The sequence below is a fragment of the Sapajus apella genome, unplaced genomic scaffold (assembly GCF_009761245.1).
Source record: "Sapajus apella isolate SASKATOON/1434 unplaced genomic scaffold, GSC_monkey_1.0 scaffold46, whole genome shotgun sequence".
In the NCBI taxonomy this organism is placed as follows: domain Eukaryota; kingdom Metazoa; phylum Chordata; class Mammalia; order Primates; family Cebidae; genus Sapajus; species Sapajus apella.
This window is the reverse complement of record NW_022436986.1, coordinates 3793071-3814171: the sequence shown is the minus strand read 5'-3', so window position 1 is coordinate 3814171 and position 21101 is coordinate 3793071. Positions and strand designations below refer to the sequence as shown.

Here is a 21101-nt window from a genome sequence, read left to right as displayed (position 1 = left end):
GTTGTGGTGAGCCAAGATCATACCATTCCCCCCCACCCGGGGAAAAAAAAAAAAAACCCTTTCTTAATTTAAAAAAAAAAAAAAAAAAAAAAAAAAAAAAAGTACATGTCCTATGCCCTCATCTGGGCCAGGGGTAGGCAAGCTGCCACCTGTTGGCCCTCCACCTGTTTTTGTTTGGTCCTGAGAGCTACATACAGATATTCCAGTTTTAAAATGGCTGGAAAATAATCAAAAGAAGATATTTAATGAGCTAAATATTATATAAAATTCAAATTTCAGTGTTCATCAACAAAGCTATTGGAACAGTATTTAAAACAGCCATGCCATTTCTTTCTGCATTGCCTAGGCTGCTTTTGCATGGTGCTCGCAGAGCTGACAAGGTGAGTCAGAGACCTGAAGGCCCACAGACCCTAAAATAGTCACGATCTGGCCCTTCACAGAAAACATGAGCCAACCCCGGCTCAAGACAACATACATCTTGGGCTGGGGGCTTATTGTGCCTCTGCAGCCCTTCAGTGCCCAGGGTCAACAATGGCTGGGAGCATTCATGGCCTGGAGTTCTGCGCAGCACCCATGTCAGTGGGTGGCTGGGAGGAGTCAGCTGGGTGAGCCTGGAGTGGCCAGCATAAGGGGGCTGCTCTGAGAAGGGCTGACAAGGGCGAGTAGACACACTAGGAACATGCCAGTTGGAGCTCCTGGGCTCTCCTTACAACCCAAGACCCCCGGGAACCCCCAACCCCACTTTAGCTCCCCAGCAGAACAGTCCCCAGCACGCACGTCCAAGAGTTCCAGGTCTTCCTCCACCTTGCCCTGGAGCGCTCCCACCATCTGGAATAAGAACTGGTTCACCAGGGTCTCTGCCTCCTCCTCAGTGAAGGCTTCCCAGTCCAGCAGCTGCTTCTGGGGTGTGTGGGACAAGGCAGAGCCTGGATTAGGGCTGTGGTCCCCACAGGCATCAACCATATCCTATGGGCCTCAGCATTGCTCAAGTCAGACCTGGGCTCTGCACCCCATCAATTCTGTTCCCCTTAGGGTCTGGGGGGCTGGGCACAAGCTGGCTGGAGAGGCGTACAGGAGCTCCCTGGGGGCTCCCCAAGTGGGGCCCTCAGCTCAAACATGCTTCACAACAGGTTAAGCTTTGTGGAGAGGAGTGGGGGTTGCTTACAGTCTTACCAAGGAAGCAAAAGGGGATATTCTGACTCAATAGCTCCCCTACCCCAGATAATTGGTCACAGCCATGCTGGGGTTTGGGAGCAAGTTTACTGTCTCCCTCTGTTATGCAGTGGGCAGGGTGGAGAGGAAAGTGGGGCCAGGCCTATCTATGAAGGGGGTGTGTCACAATAACCCCAGGATGTGACCTCCATTCATAAACAATGCTGTGTATGACACAGGGTCAAGGGTGAAGTCTGCGGTGATCTGAGAGTGCACACACCATCTGACATGGGCTTCCTGGGGGAGGCGATGGGTTAAAACAGGAGAGATGGCAGGGATAGCTGGGAGGGGATCTGGGCAGAAGGAACAGCTTCAGAATGCCCAGAGCCCATGGGGAAGAAAAGCCTGGATGGAGGCTAAAGGGTGTGTGGGAGTGAGGTGGGGACATAGCTGGGGAGGGAAAGGCATTGGGGATGGGGCCAGGGAGGGCACCGCAGGTCCTGCCCAGGTGCTCCTCTTCTCGGGCCTGCAGGAAGGGTGCCCACCTTACAATTCTGCAGATGCATCAGGCACTCCTGCCACGTCTTCTCATACAGCAGGCGGATCCGCATCATGCAGTCCAGGTGGTAGGTGTCTCCAAGGGCAGAAAACAAAGTGTTATCAGTCCAGAAGGAAGAAGGGATGAGAAAGGGGAGTGTCCCCTTTGCAAAGGAGTCCACAGCAACACTTATCTAGGTGAAGATCAGTGGTCCCAATTCAGACCAGGGGCTGGCGTCCCCTTACAAAGTTCCTGACATCCCAAGATAAGGGTCTCAAATGAAGAGCTTGTCTTTATCTGTTCTGAATCCATTCTGGCCCTGACTCTTGACTCAGTTTCAGGGCTCGTGAAATTCTTTTTGGGCAGCTGCACCAAGTTGTAAACCAGTAATGAGAGTGGAGATCAATGAGCATCTACTGATCCCATCTGTGGTTCATCCCTGAAAAAGTGAATGCACTAGCAGAATGCCCAGAAGCTTGCTTATTTATTTATTTTCTCTATTTCTCCTTCCTTCAGTTTCTCAGCTTATAATAAACTCAGTGTGACTCTGATGTCTAAGATAAGCAACTTTGGGTTAGTGCTGCTGGCAATTTCTAGAAACTGAAAGACCACACAGAGATTTTGTGGTGGCTGTTCTTTGTCCAGGGCTGGGGAGGAGGGCAGGTTGATGGCAGCTGGCTGTAGATTTAGGATACCTGGTAGGGTTGACAGATGCCAGAACTGATGAGAAGAAGCTGTCAATCCACTTCCTCCTATCCCCAGGGCTAGTTCCTAGGCCAAGGTGTCCACATCCTTCTGTGAGGCCACTGTGAGGGGCTCTCCTAGGTCCCCCTGCAAACCTCTGGGCCATATGCATCCTCTGACGTCATCACCTTCAGCACAGAACCTTCCACTGGGTTACTACTGCCCTCAGGACAAAGCCCAGACTTTCCCATGCAGCCCATGTCACCAGCAGAGTCCAACTGCTTTGCATCTTCTAGCTTCCCCTTCCTGTTTCCAAAGGCCCCCGCCTTGTCTTGGCTGGGGGGCCCCCTACACTGTATCCTTGCTTGGAATGCCTCCTCCCTCTTGGCCTGGCTGACTCTTACCTCCCTTGCAGTTCTCAACCAGCTGTGTCCCTGACGATGGCTCCCAGGGCTGGGGACCTGTCCATTCTCTGCTTGCTCTGACTTCTGCTCTGGACTGGAAGTGCCCAAAGGCAGAGCCAGCTACTGAATGCCAAGGCCCAGCACAATGCCTGTCCCTAGGAGGCACTAAATGAATGGCAGTCATTGCTATTATTTAGGGTCTCAGGGCTCATACAGAAACACCCTTAGTATTATAAACCTGAGGGTCCTAGAAACAGTGGCAGGTACTACTAGCTGAAGTATCCAAGCTAAGTCCAGCTGTGACACTTCATTGGCTGTGTGACCTTGGGCAGGATACTTTACCTCTCTGTGCCACTAAACTCTTTTCTTGCTACAAGAGGACAATGATACTACTGACCTCACTAGATTGCTGTGATCCTCTAAGGAGATGAAAAACTTATTACATATCTTCTAGAGCAAGTCGTGGCAAACCTTTTCTATACAAGACTAGAGAGTAAATTGTTTTTGCTTTGTGGCCATACAGTCTCTGTTGTAGCTACAGATGTTCCATGATTTACAATGGGGTTATGTCCCAATAAACCCACCATAAGTTGAAAATATCTTCAGTTGAAAATGCCTTTAATATGCCTAACCTACTGAACATCATAGCTTAGCCTAGTCTACCTTATATATGCTCAGAAAACACACATTTGTCTACAGTTTGGTGAAATCATCGGGCAACAGAGTCCACCTGTTTACCCTCATGACCACAGGGCTGACTGGGAGCTGTAGCTTGTCACCATTGCCCAGAGTTGCCAGGGAGTATTGCAGCACAGATCCAGGCACCATAGGCCAGGAAAAGAGCAAAATTCAAAATGTGAAGTATAGTTTTTGCTGAATGTGTATCACTTTCACACTACTGTAAAGTCGCAAAGTCCCATTGTAAGTCAGAGGCCATCTGCATTCACCTCTGCAGCCAGAGACAATATGTCAGCAGATGAGGCAGCTAGAGACTAACAACACTTAGCGACCAAACCAGCAGCCAGCATGGTCTGCGGCCTGACTGCCCTCCTCATAGAGCATTTTGAAATATCGCCATTTGTGATTGAGGACTCTGTGTAAGCAAGGCACTGGACTACCACTGGACATCCACTCCACAAGCAGGGACTATTACTCCTCTTGCCATCACTATTTACAGAGGAGGACACTGAGGCTACCAAAGGCTCTGATTTTCCCAAGGTCACACACTCCTCTGGGAGGAGCAGAGTTGGGCATCAAGACCATGTGCTCCACCTCACCCTCTCGGGATATGTCCCTGAGCCTTCCTCAAAGAGGGCATCAGCGCCATCTCTCTGTCTGCATGCTTGGGTGAGGGGTCAGGGGTCAGAGAGTATGCCTTGTGTAGCTGCAGGCTGGGCAGTGAGGAGAGGAGGCCCTGGGAAGGGAGGAGGAGCCTTTTGAGCCCTCAGAGCTCACTCTTCCCTCCACACCCCCATCGTGATTGCTGCTCCACCCACTTGGCTGAGCTTCGACAAAGCACCTGCTTGAACAGAGTTCTGGAGAGATGCGGGTGGGAGTCCTGCAAAGGTCACTCACCTAGTTCCTTGTTCAGGGCATTGAGAGAAGAATGCCACTCAGTCAGCTGAGTTTGGTTGCAATTGGGGGGCAGGAGGTCACTGGGGAAGGAAGATATGGCAAGTCAGCCACACAGGAACAAAACATTTACTCACCAAAATGGATAGCATCTTCAAGGAACACAGCTCCAGAAAATCACGGATTTAAATACTGAAGAACAAAGGGAACTGCTGGGGATTTCCTGGTGCCAAAACATGGCCTGGCTGAAAGGTCTTTTAATTAACAACTTCTAAGTCATCAGTTTGCTACTTAGAATAGAAAACAAAACAGAATTTTTCCAGTGGAAAAAACAAACTGTTCATATCCCTTGACCAAGGAAGCCTACTTCTGGGAATTAATCTGAGATGGCATTATAAAATGCACAGAAACTTTATGAATTAACATGTTCACTTAACAATCCTGTTCATAAACTCACATGATGATTTAAAAACCTTTAAATCAACAATAGAAAACTGTCTAAATAAGGTACGGCGAAATCTCTTCTGAAGTCATTAGAAATGATGTCATAAAAAAGAATGAGATCACGGCTTTGCAGCAACATGGATGGAGCTAGAGGCCATTATCCTACATTAACTAACACAGGAACAGAAAACCAGATGCCGCAGGGTCTCACATGTAAGTGGGAGCTAAACTTCGAATACATATGGGCATAAAGAAGAATACAAGCACCGGCACCTACTTGTGGGTAGAGGGTGGAAGGAGGGAGAAGGTGGAGACACTACCTACTTTGTATTATGCATATTACCTGGGTGACAGAATAATCCGTACACCAAAACCCCACAACATGCAATTTACCTGTATAACAAAACTGCACATGTACCCCTGAATCTAAAATAAAAGTTAAAAAAAGGACACCAAATTCTTTTCTAAATTTTATTTTTATCTTAAGTTCCAGAGTACTTGTGCAGGATATGCAGTTTGTTACATAGGCAAACATGTGCTATAGTGATTTGCTGCACCTGTTAACCAATCACCCAGATATTAAGCCCAGCATGCATTAGCTTTTCCTAATGCTCTCCTTCCCCCCATCTCACCCCCAACAGGCCCCAGTGTATGTTGTTCCCTTCCCTGTGACCATGTGTTCTCATTGTTCAGTTCCCATTTATAAGTGAGGACATGTGGTGTTTGGTTTTCTGCTCCTGCTTTAGTTTGCTGAGGATAATGGCGTCCAGCTCCAACCATGACCCTGCAAAGGATATGATCTCATTTTTTTATGGCTGCACTGTATTTCATGGTGTATATGTACCACATTTTCTTTATGCAATTAGACACCTAATTTAAAAAAGTAGTGTGGTAGATTGAAAAATGGTCAGCTCCCTCCCATGGGGGAGGTGGAATCTATTTCTCCACCCCTGGAATCTGGGCATGGCTATGTAACTGGTCTTAGCCAATAGGACATTAGCAAACACAAGCTAGCAGAGGCTTGGGAAGGGCTGTGCATGGGTTTGCCCTCTCCTACTTCAGTGACCTTCTGCCACCCACTGTATGTAGGATCTCAGGTTGGCCTCCTGGAAGCTAAGAAAGTATATGGAGAGAGGACCCAACTGACCCAACAGAGACTCCAGACACATGAGTGAGGCCATCCTAGACCTTCCAGCCCTTGCCAGGCCAGCCCACAATGGGGGAACCACCCAGCTGACTTACAGAATTATGAGAGACTAGACATGATTGTTGTTTAAAGACACTAAATTTGGGGTGCTGTTGAATGGTGTGGAAGAGGTGTATTGCTAGAGGGATCATATGATTTATTGTCTAAACTAGGACATTTTGACAGTGAAAGAAGTCACTATGAATCATTATGCCAGAACAAGGTGTATAACCCAGTATGGTCTTGGGCAAACAGGGATTCAGGTAACCCTACTCATAACTGGACAGTAATGAGCAAAAGTTAAGTACAAGAGTATGCATAGCATAATCGCAACTCTAAGCATTACACTAAATACAATGTGGTCTCCTGGAACAGAAGAAGGACACGAGTGGAAAAACAGGTGAAATGCAGATGAAATCTGGTGTTTAGCTAATATAAATGTATCAAAATGAATTTGTCACTTTTAATGAATGTCCAGTGGTACACAGGATGGTAACATTAAGGGAAACTGGGTGAAGAGTTAGGGTTAGGAATTCTGTGTGCTATCTTTGCAGCTTTTCTGGAAATTGAATATAACTCCAAAATACAAATTTTATTTTTTGAAAAAAAAAATTTTACAATCATATGCACATATACTACCTGGGGCCAAGAAAACTCATGGGAATTCTCCCAGGTCTTAGGATATCTCCCCATCAAGGTCTTGGGGAATCTTAGCTAGACTTTCCCCGCTGCCATCACTACCACATGCTCCTAGCAGACCCTGCATTTGAGTAGCAAGGATCCCCACCAAGTTTATAGAGCTTTGGGGGTTCCAGAAGAAGGGCCTGAAACTGTGGGCCAGGATGGGGTGTGGGATCCCCAAACTGCCTCTTGGGACAGCTCGTCAGGCTTGATTAGAAGGCTCCCCACTGCCTGAAAGGTCAGGGAAGAAGAGAGGACCATCTACACAGTGGGTTTTCTGGGTGCTATCAAGGCCTCAAGACCCAGCCTTCTCTACTGATGTTCACTGAATCTATGACCAAGGCTTTGCAACTTTATCTTTAGTCCTGTGGGCTCCAGCCTTGTGTTCACAGTACACACTTCTGGGTGCTAGAATTGGGTTCTGAACTCACCTCTCTACATATTTCTACTGCAAAGGAGCTGTGTGGTCCTGCCAACACCCTCCCTTCCTCCACGTCAGGTCCAATGGCCTCCCCGCTCTCCATAGAGACACTGCCATTGCACAATGTCTCCAAGCTATGGCCAGAAATGTCTATGCATACATTTTTTCTCCTTGTGTTTGATCCCGTCTCTCTCTTCCATTTAGACAGGTGACTAGCCAGCCCACATTCACAGCCTGTGAGAGAGGGATGTGGCCAGGCAGCCCACAAATTTTCCTGGCTTTCATTTTCAAGAGCCTAATTTCTTGGGAGAGCCTAGTGCATTGGTGAGAAGGTGTTTGTGGCACTAGGCCGAGAGCCCTGGGGACCAGGTATTTCCCCAACCCTATACAAAGGGGTTAGGGAGAAACGCAAACAGAGCAGGACAGGCAGATGCCCGGCAGTGGCAGCCTGGATTCTGCTTCCTGGTGGCACTATGGAAGCATCTGCAAGACCCAGGGCCCTGGAGGGAGACACTACCTAGGCGTGAAGCCTCAGGGGCTCAGAGCAGCCTCCTTGAGGAGGTTCCTATGTCCACTTGTCTGGAGTTAGCAGGAGCCCAGTGGCATTAGGGTTAACTATCACTGAGAACCAGACATCCCAATAGCAGTCCTGGCATCGCACGAGATTCTAGAACTTCACCTCAAGGGATAGGATCCCTAGAAAGACCAAGTTCTCTCCAACTTAAAGAACAGGTGCTCAACGTTGGAAATAAGTTGAATTACGGAAAACAACACAAGGACTTTTCCTGTCATGAGATGTGTATCCACCTTGTTAATTTTACAGCTCAATCCACATGTCCAAAATGTCAAACGCAAGGAGAAAAACTGGCCAGGCACAGTAGCACATGCCTGTAATCCCAGCACTTTGGGAGACCAAAGTAGGTGAATTGCTTGAGCTCAGGGGTTCAAGGCCACCCTGGCCAACATGAAGAAACCCCATGTCTACTAAAAATTCAAATATTAGCCGGGCAAGATGGCTCATGCCTATAGTCCCAGCTACTCCAGAGGCTGAGATGGGAGGATCACTTGAGCCCGGAAGGCAGAGGTTATAGTGAGCCAAGAGCACACCACTGCACTCCAGCCTAGGTGACAGAGCAAGACCCTGTCTCAAAAAAAAAAAAAGTTACTGCCCATGGAAACAGGAGGTTCCTGCCTAGGGGCAGCCCCTCTAGCTCAATGTGGAGCCTTAATAGTTATCTATATCCTAGGAGAACTTAGGACCTTGGGTAGGGGAGATGAGAAGAATCTGTGTCCCAAGGTTCCAGGGAGCATTTCCCCAACACACAGTACCTCCACTTTGCAGTACCATGCAACCTCCATCCTGCTGCTGAGGATGGAGGCTACAAACTCCCTGGACAGTGGATTCCAGGATCTAGAACAATCAGTGGGTACAGCTTTCTTATGAAATCAGAGCTGGGTGGACCCACATCTGAGGAGAGCATCCACAGCCTCTGACAGGTGCCCCCAGCCTCCAGTGTCAGATGCCTCTGACCCACACCTCCAAACTGCAAAGCTCTTGGAGCCACTCTGCTCCCCAATGCCCTCCAAACCCCTCCACCTGGCCACAGGCCCTGCGTGCTTTGCTCTGTGCCTCCTCCTCCCTCACCCCTGTTCATTGCTTCTTTCAAGCTGTTTGCCAGTTACAAGAAGCTTCTTTCTGCAGCAAATGGGCCATGCCCTTTCTTGTGAGTGGGGCTGGAATGCTCCAGAACATGGGCCCAGATGGCCAGCCCAGGACCAGAGAGCTGGGAGTTGGCCTGCCTAGTCTGAAGGATGGCTTAGGGACAGGGTACAGGCCACACCTGCCTCCCACACTGGACCCTCAAAAACACCCCTCCTGGATGACCCCTCCCACCCATACCAGATGGTGCAGAGGTGCTTCAGCCGCCTTTGCTGCAGGATGTTCTGGGTCTTCAGCATGACCTCTAGCTCCTTCTTCACAGCCGGGGGAGTACGGATACTCTCATTGGCCATGAATTCACTGGGTGGCCAGACACGTTGGCACCATAAAAGGGGGAGGAGGAGCAGGGCAGGTGTGAGAGCGGGGAATAGAACCGTGGTGAGAACATTCAGGGCCCCAGCACCCCTTCCCTAGCACCACCCCAGCCCCTTCCTCCCCAGCCTCTGCTTCTCCTCCAGGACCCTAAAGAAAGGAGAGAGACAGGGAGAGTGGGAGAAACAAAGGAGGGAGAAGTGGAGGAAAGAACAGAGGGATCCTCAGGTCAGTGGAGCTCTGGCACCAACAGCATGAGACCAGCAGGCTCAGACGTGGTGGAGTCCTGACCGCCGCCTGCCTGCCCTGTTAACTTTGGTCAAGTCCTTCTACTCTGAGCCTCCGTTTCTTCTTCTGTAAAATGGAATGCATGATCATGCCTTTCTCATTGGCACTTGCAAGCACTCAGTAAAATGATGGAAGCAAGGCCCCTAGCACTGTGCTTGGCTCATGGGAAATGCCCAGTAAACGGCAGCTGTTGCCATCACTGTTGAAGATGTTTGGCATTTATAACAGCGCCCCAGTTCCAAGCCCAGATACGTGCTTTCCATGCAGTATCTCACTGGATGACTGAAGTTCCGTCACAGGTCCTTTAGGATGCCTGCTTTGTGTGGGAAGAGATAGACTTCGAATATTCAAGGGCTTGGTCAAGGTCACGTGAAAAGGCAAGGTGGAGCTAGGCCCTGGTACATTTTTCCTTCCTCCACAGTAAAAGTGCCACTTGGCAGAGGAGGCATGGGGAAAGGACCTGTCTTCACCCTCCCTCCCATGGGAGGGAGGAAACACTCTCCCCAAGGGTGGGAAGTGTTTGCCTGAAAGATGTCCATTCGTTCGGGCCCAGCGTCCACAGGGTTATGAGCGGTAATAAACAGTGGAAGTTATACAGATAATTAGATGAATGCTTTCCAGCTATTTGTAGGGAGATCAGAGAATGGTCATGAAACAAGGTTCATGAATAAAATATGAAACTGCATACAGTATATGGATCCAGAAGAGCCTGGGAGAAAATATACCAAAATATTTGCTATGTTTCTCACTGTGAGAAGAGATTAGTGGTGATTTTTAATTTATTCTTTATACATTTATCTATTTCTAACTTTAAAAAGGACACAGAGAGACAGCAGCATTTTTAGTTAATGCGAAAAGGGAGGGAGAATGCCACCCCGGCCTTTGCCAGCCCCTGATGGGCTGGAGAAGGAGCTGTGTGTGGTGTGGGCAGCACTGACCTGAAATTTTGCAGCACAGCCTCCTTCTTGAGAGCCTTCCAGGTGTCCACCAGGCCTTGCCAGCGGTGGTGGCTGTCCAGCTCCTGTTGCAGGGTGGACTCCATCAGGTTGACAAACAGCTGGGTGATGGCCTTCCGGTTGCCCAGCAGGGCATAGTTCATGACCTGTGGTCACAGGTGGACAGGGCTCTAGACAGGGCAGGGTCTCTCTCAGGTCAGGGCAAGGCTCAGTTAAAGAGGGGCAGTGGGAGGCTGGAGGGGGTATGTGTAGGCTGAGGGCTGTGAGAGGGGTGGGTGCAGGGCCTGAGGGGGACTGAGGGGTCAGTGGGCACTCGAAGAAGCTGCCTGGAGCTGGGTAGCCACGGACAAGGTTCTTCCTTGAAGGCTTTACCACAGACTCTGACTGCATAAGCTTCAGCCCAGCTCCAAGGTCACTTTAGATGGTTTGTTAAAGAAGGTGAAAGGAGCTAGGCACTCAGTGAGCTCTAAGTGTTTACTCTTTTTTAAACATTTCTTCCAAAAACAGAGTGCATGTGCCATCAGATATGAGCCACATAAGGTTGTTAGGAGAACCGAGACCCAGTGGGAAAATCAGGCCAGAGCTAGAATATTCTTCAGCAGTCCTCCCAAGAGAACCTGGGCACCCTTGGCATGGGCGTGGGGATGATCCTTCATTGCATGGCACTGTTTTGCCCTTTAGCATCCTTGCCCCTGCTTAGATAAGAGTAACTTTCCCCATCCTCCCCAGCTCCAAATGCCTCCTCGAATTTCCCAAAGCCCTCTGGGGAGGTGGCAGTATGCTGGGGCAGTGACTGAGAACCCTGCCAAGCTCAGAGGCTAGAAATTCCATTAATGCTTTTCAGTGGAGCCTGAGGCTTGATGTTAGCCGTACTTCCTAGCTGGGGGGCATTGGCAAGTATTTCCTCAACCTACAGATCCACAGCCCTAAGATGGGGTTAATGCTATTTATAACATAGGGATTTTGTGAAAATAAATGAGAAAAATGCAGGTAGAGCAGGTAGCAGATGCAAGTTGTAATAATGAGTAGAAGCATAGGGAAGTGAAGCAGTGAAATGTACCCAGGACACAAGTCCTTGACTCCCCCAGTGGATAAAACACGTACAACTTAGGAGCCCTCCCTGATCTCGGAAGACAGCTACCACAGCTGAACTCTTTTTAATTAACCTCCCAACAAGTCCTGACAGGTATTACAGGCAGTCCTCAACTTACGATGGCTTGACACGATTTTTCAACTTTATCATGGGCTGATGGAGGTGTTAAATGCATTTCTGACTGACAGTATTTTCTACTGATGATGAGTGTATTGGGAAGTGACCCTATCATAAGTGGAGGAACATCTATATCATCTTCATTTTATGGACACAGTAAGCTCCAGGGTCCGGGCTGAGCCACTTCAGAAGCTTCCACATCTGGGCAGTGGAGAAGGTCCGTGCGCACTCCTTGCCTGTGCTTTATCTGGGTCACCATGGCGTGGATGTGGGCTGGACCCATCTGTGATTCTGAACACTGTCCTCTTTTCAGCCTGCTGTGCTGCCAGGAGGCCCCTTATCCAGTAAGCTCAGCTCAGTGCACAAGACCAGAAAACACAAGCAAAATGTGCCTTTGGCCAGCCAAAGGAGGAGTCCTCTCTCACAGCAGAGGAGTTGGGCTTTGCTCTGACTTTGGAGACATCATAAACAACCTTGAATTTTGTGTTTTCCACCCCAAGGAAAGAAGCAGGGGGAGGCTGGGGGCATGGACAGGGGAAAGCAGTGGGGACAGAGCCAAGAGGCAGGCTCAGCAATGGGTACCGACCACTGGTAGGAAGACAGGAAAGAACAGGCAGAAAACTAGGCATAGCAGGCAGGGCAGGTCACTCATGAAGGTGGAAACTCTGAGACAACGGTAGCCCCAAGATGATGACTCCATAGTGTGGCGCCTATTGCACTGCACACAGTAGCTGAGACATGGCCTAGTAGGTGCTCAGTAATGTCACCAGCATTCCAGATAATAGCACTATATTAGGTATGTCTGGTTGAAGACGGCAAGGAAATATGAAATGCACTTTAGAAAGATCTCTACTGAAAATGCTTACAATAGCAAGGACTCTGCTTCTCTACCTAAGAGGCCCACCTGAGCCCCTTAGAAATGTAATAGATGAGAAGCCCACTTTTCCTGAGACACCAGACACCAGGCTCGGGGTGCCCTGGGTTTCCCGGGTTCCTGGTCCTGCTCCTTCCCCGATGGGCTGATCCCTGCACAAGAAAACCACTCACCATGGCTTCTTTATTTATCAGTCTGTACACATCGGGCCGCATGAGGTAGGAAGTTTTCTCTATGATTTCTGCATATTTCTTCAACACGCTTTTTAGCTGGAAATGACAAGGCATCAAACTTAGTGGTTCATTTCCTGGAGAATTAAAAGGAAACAGAAGGATGCCTAATAAACCTGGCAAGTAAAAATCACCACGGAGCCCATCTGCAGCCAACTCACTTTATTGGCTCGGGAGAACTCCAGCGAGTGCAGAGCCTCATCCACCTCCTTAATTTCCTGCTTCTGGAGCAGGAACATCCTGGCCACCTTATCCCGCAGCTCCAGCAGGGCCTATGCAGAGAAGTTTGGGTCTGGCTAGGAGCCGGTGGGAGGGAGGGAAGAAGCAGGACCCGGGTGGGGCAGGCCCAGCCACAAAGAGACCCCTACTTGGATGGTGTAGTCCTCAAGGTTGGTGTCGTTTTCCACCTTTAGGAAGAGACGATTAATATCTTCGTCAGATTCGGTCAGCTTCGTCAAAAAAAGTCCCCCTGTGTCCACGATAAGAGGTTCCATTTCCTGTAACAGGCCAGGGGGATGATGGCCATGGCATCAGCACCCTGGGGAAGGAGGGACCCCTCCCTGTCATGGGGGAAGTGCCAGGCATGGCCCCATCTCAGAAATCATGATCACTGTCTACACCTAAGGAGTTAAGGCTCACTAGTCAGCTTTCAGCCACACCACACGCTCTACGCTGAGCCCTTCTTCTTGGCTCATTTGATCCTCATCTCACTCTTTGAATTGGCTGCTGACATTGGGCCTAGCCTACAGTTGGTGCTCAACAAATATTCATTAAAGAAATGGTCAAATGAAAGAATGGCCAAGTTTACTTCAGATGAGGAAACTGGGGCTCAGGTAGATGGCTTAACCAAAGCCACAGAGCTGAAGGGTGAAAGCAGACCTGGCACCTAGTTGGGACGTATGAAGAAACATGGCTGGGAGCCTGTTGTTGGTGCTTCGGGCACAGAGCCAGCTCCAGGAATCCAGGGCGGGGCAACAAAGGTCAGAGAAGACTCAGGGAGAAGGGGACAAAGGGAAATCCAGGGCTCGGGGCAATCCAGAAGGACAAAGACTGGTCTTGTTTAGGGAACGCTCCAGACACCAATGTGTCTACAGATGAGGTCTCTGGAGAGGAAAGAGAGCTGAATGTGGGGCAGTGCTGGGCTGTCACGAGGGATGTGCCATTTTCCTCTTCATCAGCAGGACCGAGCAGGGAGGCCAACGGCTAGGCTTTGGTATCAGACCTGGGCGTGGAGGGCAGTTCTGACTTGGGCCCTTATGTACCATGTTGGGTGAGACTCTCCGGGCCCCAATGCAAAATACGGTAATAATGGCATATGACTTGTAGGGCTTTTCCAAGAACTGCAGGGAGCTCAGCTCACAAACACTCACATGGTCAGGCATGGCCCCTAGGGCTCCATCTGTCTACGGCTCTCTGAGCCACTGAGGTCCCCTCAGCTGGCAGGCGGAAGGGAGGCTGGGAGCAACGACACATGCACCTTCGGAATGGCACAGGAAGGAAAGAGGAGGGAGAGGGAGGATTCTCACCCTTCCGACCTGCGCGATCTCCTCCTGAAAGCTGGCCAGAGCGCTTTCGTAGCTCCTCCTCTTGTGTTCTTCTCGTCCTTGAAGGGTGCTGGTGCTTATCTTCTCAGGAACTGTGGAGCAACAACAGAGGTGATGAGGCTGCCCTCAGAGCTCTCGGGAAAAGGCAGCACAGGCAGACAGCCCTGCACACCAAGGCCTGGCTCAGAAGGGGGACCCCACAGCCAGGCTAGGGTGGCAGAGGCCTAAGGAAAAAGAAAAAAGATGATGGTGAGCCATGAGTGCTAGAGGGACTGAGGCCTCAGATACACAGTTAAAAGCTGAAAAAGCTCCAAATTAGTGTGCATAGAATGTCTTTTAAAAAATTTCTATGGAAGCAAATCCATATAGAAGTGACAATTGCCAGCACTTCCATAGCACTTCCTGTGTAGTAGGTATTGTTCAAACTCAGCTAGTCTTCATGCTGAGGCCAAGAGGCGGCTTCCATCCCTAGCCTCATTTTACAAGTGACTGGGCAGGGATCTGGGCACTTTCTTCCAGGACAATGCTCTCACCAAATGTTCTGCTGTCCCCTTTATCCATGTGGGATGCTGGATGCCACGTGGGTTAATGAGGGTGGGTTGGGTAGGGGCTGATGACTCTCTTTGGAGAGAAGAGGTGTCATGGTGAAGGGGAAGGTTTTACTTTTTCTCTCCTTTCTTTGTTTTTCTACAGTGAGCATGTATTACTTTTTTAATCATAAAGAAAAAAGTCTTCTATATTAGGATAAAGTCAAGCTAGGACAATGCAGTAGCAAGGAAGAAAATGCAGATGAGAAATACTGCTGGGAACCTGCGAGAAAGCCAGTGGCATCCTTTAGCCACCCGTTTTTCATCAGTAACTGCCCTCCCTGCAGACAGCCCCTGTCCTCCCCCAGCTCCCTGCACAGGGGCGGACTCTCGGGTGAGATGCTCAGAGAGAATGCACTCCAGGTGGCTGGGCTGAGGAACACAGTGGGAGCCTCAGGGCCCTCCTCAGAGGAGTAGCCAGGAGACCTCCCCACCTCCCACCCAGGGCTCTCCCTGGCCCAGGATGGGCTTGCCTCAGGGGTGAATGGAGCCTCACCCATAGTGTCCATGAGACCCCGCACTTCTCGGGCAGCGATGGTGCTCTCACTTTCCCGGGCTTTTTCCCTCTTGGTTCTTTCCTTTTCCCTGAGACACAAGCAGAGATGAGTGAAGTCCCAGCTCCTGATGCCATTCATGGCAGCTCTGGCACATGAGGGTACCAGGAGGTGGTTCTCTAGAGGGACCGTGGGCAGTAGCAATGGGCTAGGCACATCCCAATTCCAGAGAGCCCTGAGGCAGTGCCCAGGCTCCCAACAAAAACTGCCTGAGGTCCCCTGCCAGCAGACACCGTGGATGCCTAGGTGAGAGGTCAGGTCCCTGTCTTCAGGGAGCTTGCTCTAGCTCTGGTGGTAAGCTAAGTCTGGATGATGAGCCTAAGCCACTTGCCACCTGGGGAAACTGAGGATCAGAGGGGTACGAGCAGCCCAGTGATGCCAGATCATGCTAGCTCTTGGCATGTATCTTCATTTGCTCCTTCAGTAATCCATCCTATGAGGTACTTGGGGTAACCCCATTTTCCAGAAAGGGGGAAGGGGCTTAGAGGAACCCCCGAGTGCAGCAGAGCAGAGACTGCAAGATCAATCCTTGTGACAACAAGGCCCATGGAATTTGGGTGAGGGAGGAGAGAGCTGGGGTCCCAGGAGGAACTATTTCAACAGGGAGGACCAGCGGGTGGATGTGACATCAGCTTTGGAATTGACATCTGTCAATCCTGTCCTTGGGGCAAGCACCACAGAAATCCCGCAGTTCTCAGTTACCGCTGCTATTCCTTGGGCCCCCCACATGTCCAGTACTTTCCAGCTAACTTCTCATTTAGTCTTCAGTGCAGACCTAGCAGGGAGGAAGCTACTGGGCCTGGGCTGCAGCAGATGGGGCCCAAGCCTATCTTCTAGAGACAGGTCTTTCAGGCCTTGTCATTCTAAATGCCCCTGGACCAAGGCAGCCCTATAGGAGTGGAGATGACACCTGCTGTCAACTCTGGCTTCTTGGTCACTTGCCCCAGGGACTCGGGGCTTGGTTTATACCGGTAGTGATTTACTCCCTGGCCCGGGCTGGTCTTCACTCACCCAGGAGTCTGCGCACATAGGTAGACTGGCCTTGGCTGAGTGAATCTTCAAGTACCTGCACTCTTTGCTTTGATGCCTGAGGAAGACAGGGTGCCCTGGCTCTGCCACTCATGTGTTCAGCCCAGTCTTGCCTCTGCTTAGCCCTGCAAAGTGTCTAGGGGGAGTTGGCCCCGATGGATGGTTCCTCTAGATTCCCACCTGGGGCATCAGGCTGCCTGTAACCCTGGACCCCCATTTGGGGGGCATCAGGCAGGGTGAGATGGGCTAGAGAACGCTGACCTCAAGTCTGAGCTTGAGTGGGCCAGTGGATTTTTCCATCTGTCAGGAGTTAAGGGCATGAGGGTCAGAAGCTTTGGGGGTGGCTTCCCTGGGAAAATTCCAAGGCCAGGTCAGGGCAGAGAACTGTACTCAGCAATGGGTCTGTCTCTGTCCCAAAGAGGGTGAAAGGAACAACCAAGACAGGCAGAGGAGGCCTGCTTTCTGTCTCAGAGTCCCAGGCCCAGCAAGGGCTTATGGCTTGTGTAGAACTCAAAGTGCCTAAGGGAAGTTCTGCTCCTGCTCTATTCTCTCAAGAACCCTGGCAAGAAGATCTTTTTCTTCCTTTTCCCCATAGCTGAGAGTCAGAGCTCAGCAATCTAAAATGGCATGCTTAGGAACTTCTGAACTTGGAAGTTCACCAGAAACTCTTGATCTCCAAACCTGACCCCACCTGCTCTCATCTCAGGGAGCTTCATTTCCACTGTTTGCCCAGCACTCAGAGCAGAGACCAAGGGCTCTCAGGAGCCCTCTCCTCCCCTCCAATTCATCACTAGGTCTCATGAGTTTTGCCTCCAAGAGACACACAAGGCCTACCCCTACTTTCCCTGTCACAGCCACCTGCAAGGTTACAAGGACAACTGCAGTGTCTTGTGCCCTGGCCTTCTGCCTCTCCCTGAAGCCCCCTACATTCTGCACAGAGCTGCCTGAGGGACTTCAAAAATGCAAATCAGCTGCTCACGGCGGTAAAATTCAAAATACTGACTGTGGCCTGAAAGGCTGCTCCCAGCCTCATCTCCTGCCCTCTCTCAGGGTCCCTCACCTTCAGCCTTCTGGAGTGAACCAAGACCACCTTTCTCAGAGCCTTGTCCCCATACTGCACCCTCTGGTTTCAGCCAAGGCCCTTCCTCAGAGAATACTGTTGGGAATAGTCCCTTACAGTCCTGACCCCTGTCCCATAGCCCCTGTCCCCTTAGTCAGAGCCCTTCTGCCATTTGGAGGATGTGCTTATTTACTTTTGAGGTCTCAAGCTTCTTAGGGGCAGGATCCCCATACCCAGTGCCTGGCCCTAGGCACTTAATCAATAATGATTGTGGGAGTTGGGGAACGGGGCGAGAGAAGCAAACCATCCTGCAAAGTAGGTATTAACCTCCCTGCTTTAGGGATGGTACTAGAGACTTTCTTCCTACAGGCTACTCATCTTGTGCCGGCTCTTTTTGAGTTTTTGAAGGCTCAGGGTACCCTAGTGCATGAGGGCAAGGCATGGACAGCAGAACCTACCTGTAGAGAACAGGGTTTTCCATATTCCAGTCATTGGGGAGGCCATGCATCCACCTCTGCTGTCGAGGAGACATCATCTCCCCTTCAGGAGCCTCCACCTTCCTCATCATGGGCATCCTGCCACTCTTCAGGGTCACAGCATGCTCTGCAGCCCGCTTCCTGGTGGCTGCCAGGGAGTGGACCAGCTGCACCTGAATCCAGGGAAGACCAGGGATGGGGAAGTGGTCAGAGCTGCTGACTCCCAGCACTCTCAGGCTGATGGTGGCTGTCTAGAAAGACATCTGGAGGGCTTCCCCCGGGAAGGCACTTTTGAGGAAGGCCTTCAACCCCAGGGCCCTCCCCATAGGAGAGCGCTCCTCCCTGTCACAGTCACTCCACCACTTCAACGAAGGCCTGTTTTTAAGAAACTTAAACAAAGATTGAGATGAACATCTCAGCCTTTTTTATAATCACAAGAAATTGGAAAAACAGAACTGACTAATAGTAGGGATTGGCTGAGTAAACATGGCATGTCCCTTTGATGGAACGTTAGGCATTTATTAAAGATGAGACATGTGAAGACTTTTTTATGACCTGAGGAAATGCTTAGGAGATGATATATGGTTAAACATATCACTTAAAAGCATACATTAAAAATTATAACCAAAATTATACAGTATGATCTCAAAATTTAAAATGCATAGAAAAAGGCCCTGGATGAAGTGTGCCAAAAGTTAAGAATGGGCTTACAGACAGCAGGATCGTGTGAGTGATGTAATTGTTTTTTGGTCTCTTTATACTTATATAATTTGCAGAGGTTCTACAGAGAATTATTTAGGGCTCAAATGAGGAATGCAAATCCCTTTTAAATAAGCAGTACAGAACTTCAAAGGAAGGATTCGGGTCTGTGTGTTTCTTTTAAGATCTTGTTTTGTCTATACAGTGCTTTAGAGAGGACAAGGCAGTTTTAACAACCTGCACTGTCAAGAGGGTTTTACTTTAATACAGTTATGGGAGTCCTAGATCAACGAGCAGGCAGCCACTCAGCATGGTGAAATACATGGGTACCCATGGGCGTGGAAAAGGATCTGTGAGATACTGTTACGGAGAAAAAGCAGATTTCAAAATACTAATCCAGAATAAAACCTATTTTTTACATACAAAAATTAGACATGCTTTTACGCATGGGAAAAAGACAGAGGTCACCCAGTGGTTCCATCCGGGCTATTTCTGAGTAATTTACATTTAAAATTATAATTTAGGTTTTCGAATTTTCAAGAAATGACATTCTAATTTTGTATTGGTACAATTTAAGAACCAGTAAGAATTATTTTAAAAATCAAAGTAATCTCAAAGCCCTTGTTTTATTCAGTTTCCAGTAGGGAAGTCCTTGGAGGGAGGGAGGGAGGTTTGGGAGAAAGCAAGGGAAAGGGGATGGAGTCAGGGGAACAGAGGGCGGGCCCTACCTCTGCCTGGAAGATCTGCTGGTAGGCTTTCCCATTCGGAACCTGGGTCACCTTCCCCACTGACGACATCTTGGCTGATGACAGGATGTCCTTGCTGGGAAGCCGTCGTCCAGGAAACACGTCTGGCGTCTCAACTCCAACTTCTGAGGCTGGGAAACCGCCTGACCCTAGCTCAGGTTCAGGTCCAGGCGGGACAACGTCTGGCCTCGAGGAGGCACCCCAGGGCAGGACTCCCGGGGAGGGACCCTCTGCGGGGGGTTGAGGGGGCGGGGCCCGTAACTCAGGGTTTTAACTTTTAACAAAACAATGAAAGTAACCTCAGATGAGCCCCGAACTCGAGGAGGAGTCCGGTTCTCCCCGCCGTGCAGGGCGCAAATCCGAAGGGACTTTGGGAACGTGAATAATACAGGATTATTGTTTGTGCCTCACTCTGCCATGCTCTTCCGGGAAAAGTCAACAGCGCTCAAGGTGTCAGTTAGGCCTGGAACCCCAGCGCAGCACTGAACTTGCATCCGTGACCCTAACCCACCCTCCATGGGACACTGGGAGGGCGAAGTGGAGGGAGAATGTCCTGATTCACGCTAACTAGGCGCCTATTGTGTGCTGAGAAGACTCAGTCAGCCCCTCCCATCCTCCTCCTTAGCTCCCCAGGTAGACTAAGCAGCCCCTGGACGTCCCCCTGAGCCCGGCAGATTGGAGGGAGGTCTTGCGCCTTGCTTGGCCGCGTCCCCACCTGCAGAAAGCACCTCTCCAGGCAGCCAGGGCCGATCCAGCAACTGCAGCTGGACGCCCATGGTCTCCAAAGCAACGCGGAGGGGAGGGACTGTGCCGGCCCCGCCCACGCTATTCTTCCCAGGGAAGGGAGGTTGCCCTTAGCAATGGGAGCGCCCCACACAGAGTAGTGAAACTCAACTACTTCCTTCAATGCCGGTTTCTCCTCCCTACAAGGACTCCAACTCCAGGGCTGCCAGGAGCGGCACAATTAAATGTTCTGAAAAGTGGTAGGATATATGAGATGTAGCATTGAGCCATCATGGTCCACAAAGTCCATCCTATCTTATTTGCCTTGGTTAAAACCAATCTCTGCTGGGAGACAGCACCCGGTAGTGTTTGCCTGTAAGAAAGAAGCTGAAAGACTCTGGAAGAGACTATCTCTTTCTCAGTTTAAAAGAGGTTGACAGCTCAGAATTCAGGATCAAGGCTTGCCTGGCCAGAGATGAAAATGCTTGTAGTTGGCACTAGACATGGCCTAGGGTTTCCCATATATATGAGACACCAGCGCCTTCTCAGAGAATCCCTCCCTTTGGCAGTGATATGTTACAATTGCTACTAAATGCTCCCTATGCCAATTTTCTAGAATCAGTGATTGTTCTGTCCAGACTAGAATCAGAAATTAAGAAATGGTGAGTATAAAACCCTTTCATTCTCATTCTTTGGTCCTGGTATTATTAACAAGGGGAAGTACTGTAACAATTATTAGATTCATTTTATCTGGAAAAAGAAAATGACCACCATAAGAGCAAATATTTAAAGAGAAGATTTAATACCTGCAATAACCATAAGGGGGTACCTTAATTTACCCATTTTTTAGATTAAGAAACTGAAGTTCAGAGTCAGTAACTTGGCCAAGATCTTCAAGACAGGAAGATCTAGGATATGAATCTAGACCCTGTAATTCGAGTCTTGAACCATCTGACCTGTGACTAACCAGAAAAAAAGTTATTTAACCAACTGATTGGATGTGCATATTGA

General features: G+C 49.7%; 1 protein-coding gene across 1 annotated transcript in view; it reads right to left on the bottom strand.

The window, feature by feature from the left end:
* The window catches only part of CCDC180 (coiled-coil domain containing 180), a 70050-nt gene that overhangs the window by 42758 nt on the left and 6191 nt on the right, over positions 1-21101 (bottom strand). Inside the window, 14 exon segments of the mRNA XM_032240128.1 lie at positions 778-900; positions 1698-1786; positions 4354-4433; positions 8983-9102; positions 10341-10504; positions 12616-12711; positions 12834-12944; positions 13041-13169; positions 14199-14308; positions 15300-15388; positions 17905-18095; positions 19350-19471; positions 19630-19735; positions 20096-20097. Coding sequence (XP_032096019.1) covers positions 778-900; positions 1698-1786; positions 4354-4433; positions 8983-9102; positions 10341-10504; positions 12616-12711; positions 12834-12944; positions 13041-13169; positions 14199-14308; positions 15300-15388; positions 17905-18095; positions 19350-19471; positions 19630-19735; positions 20096-20097 — 1532 coding nt within the window.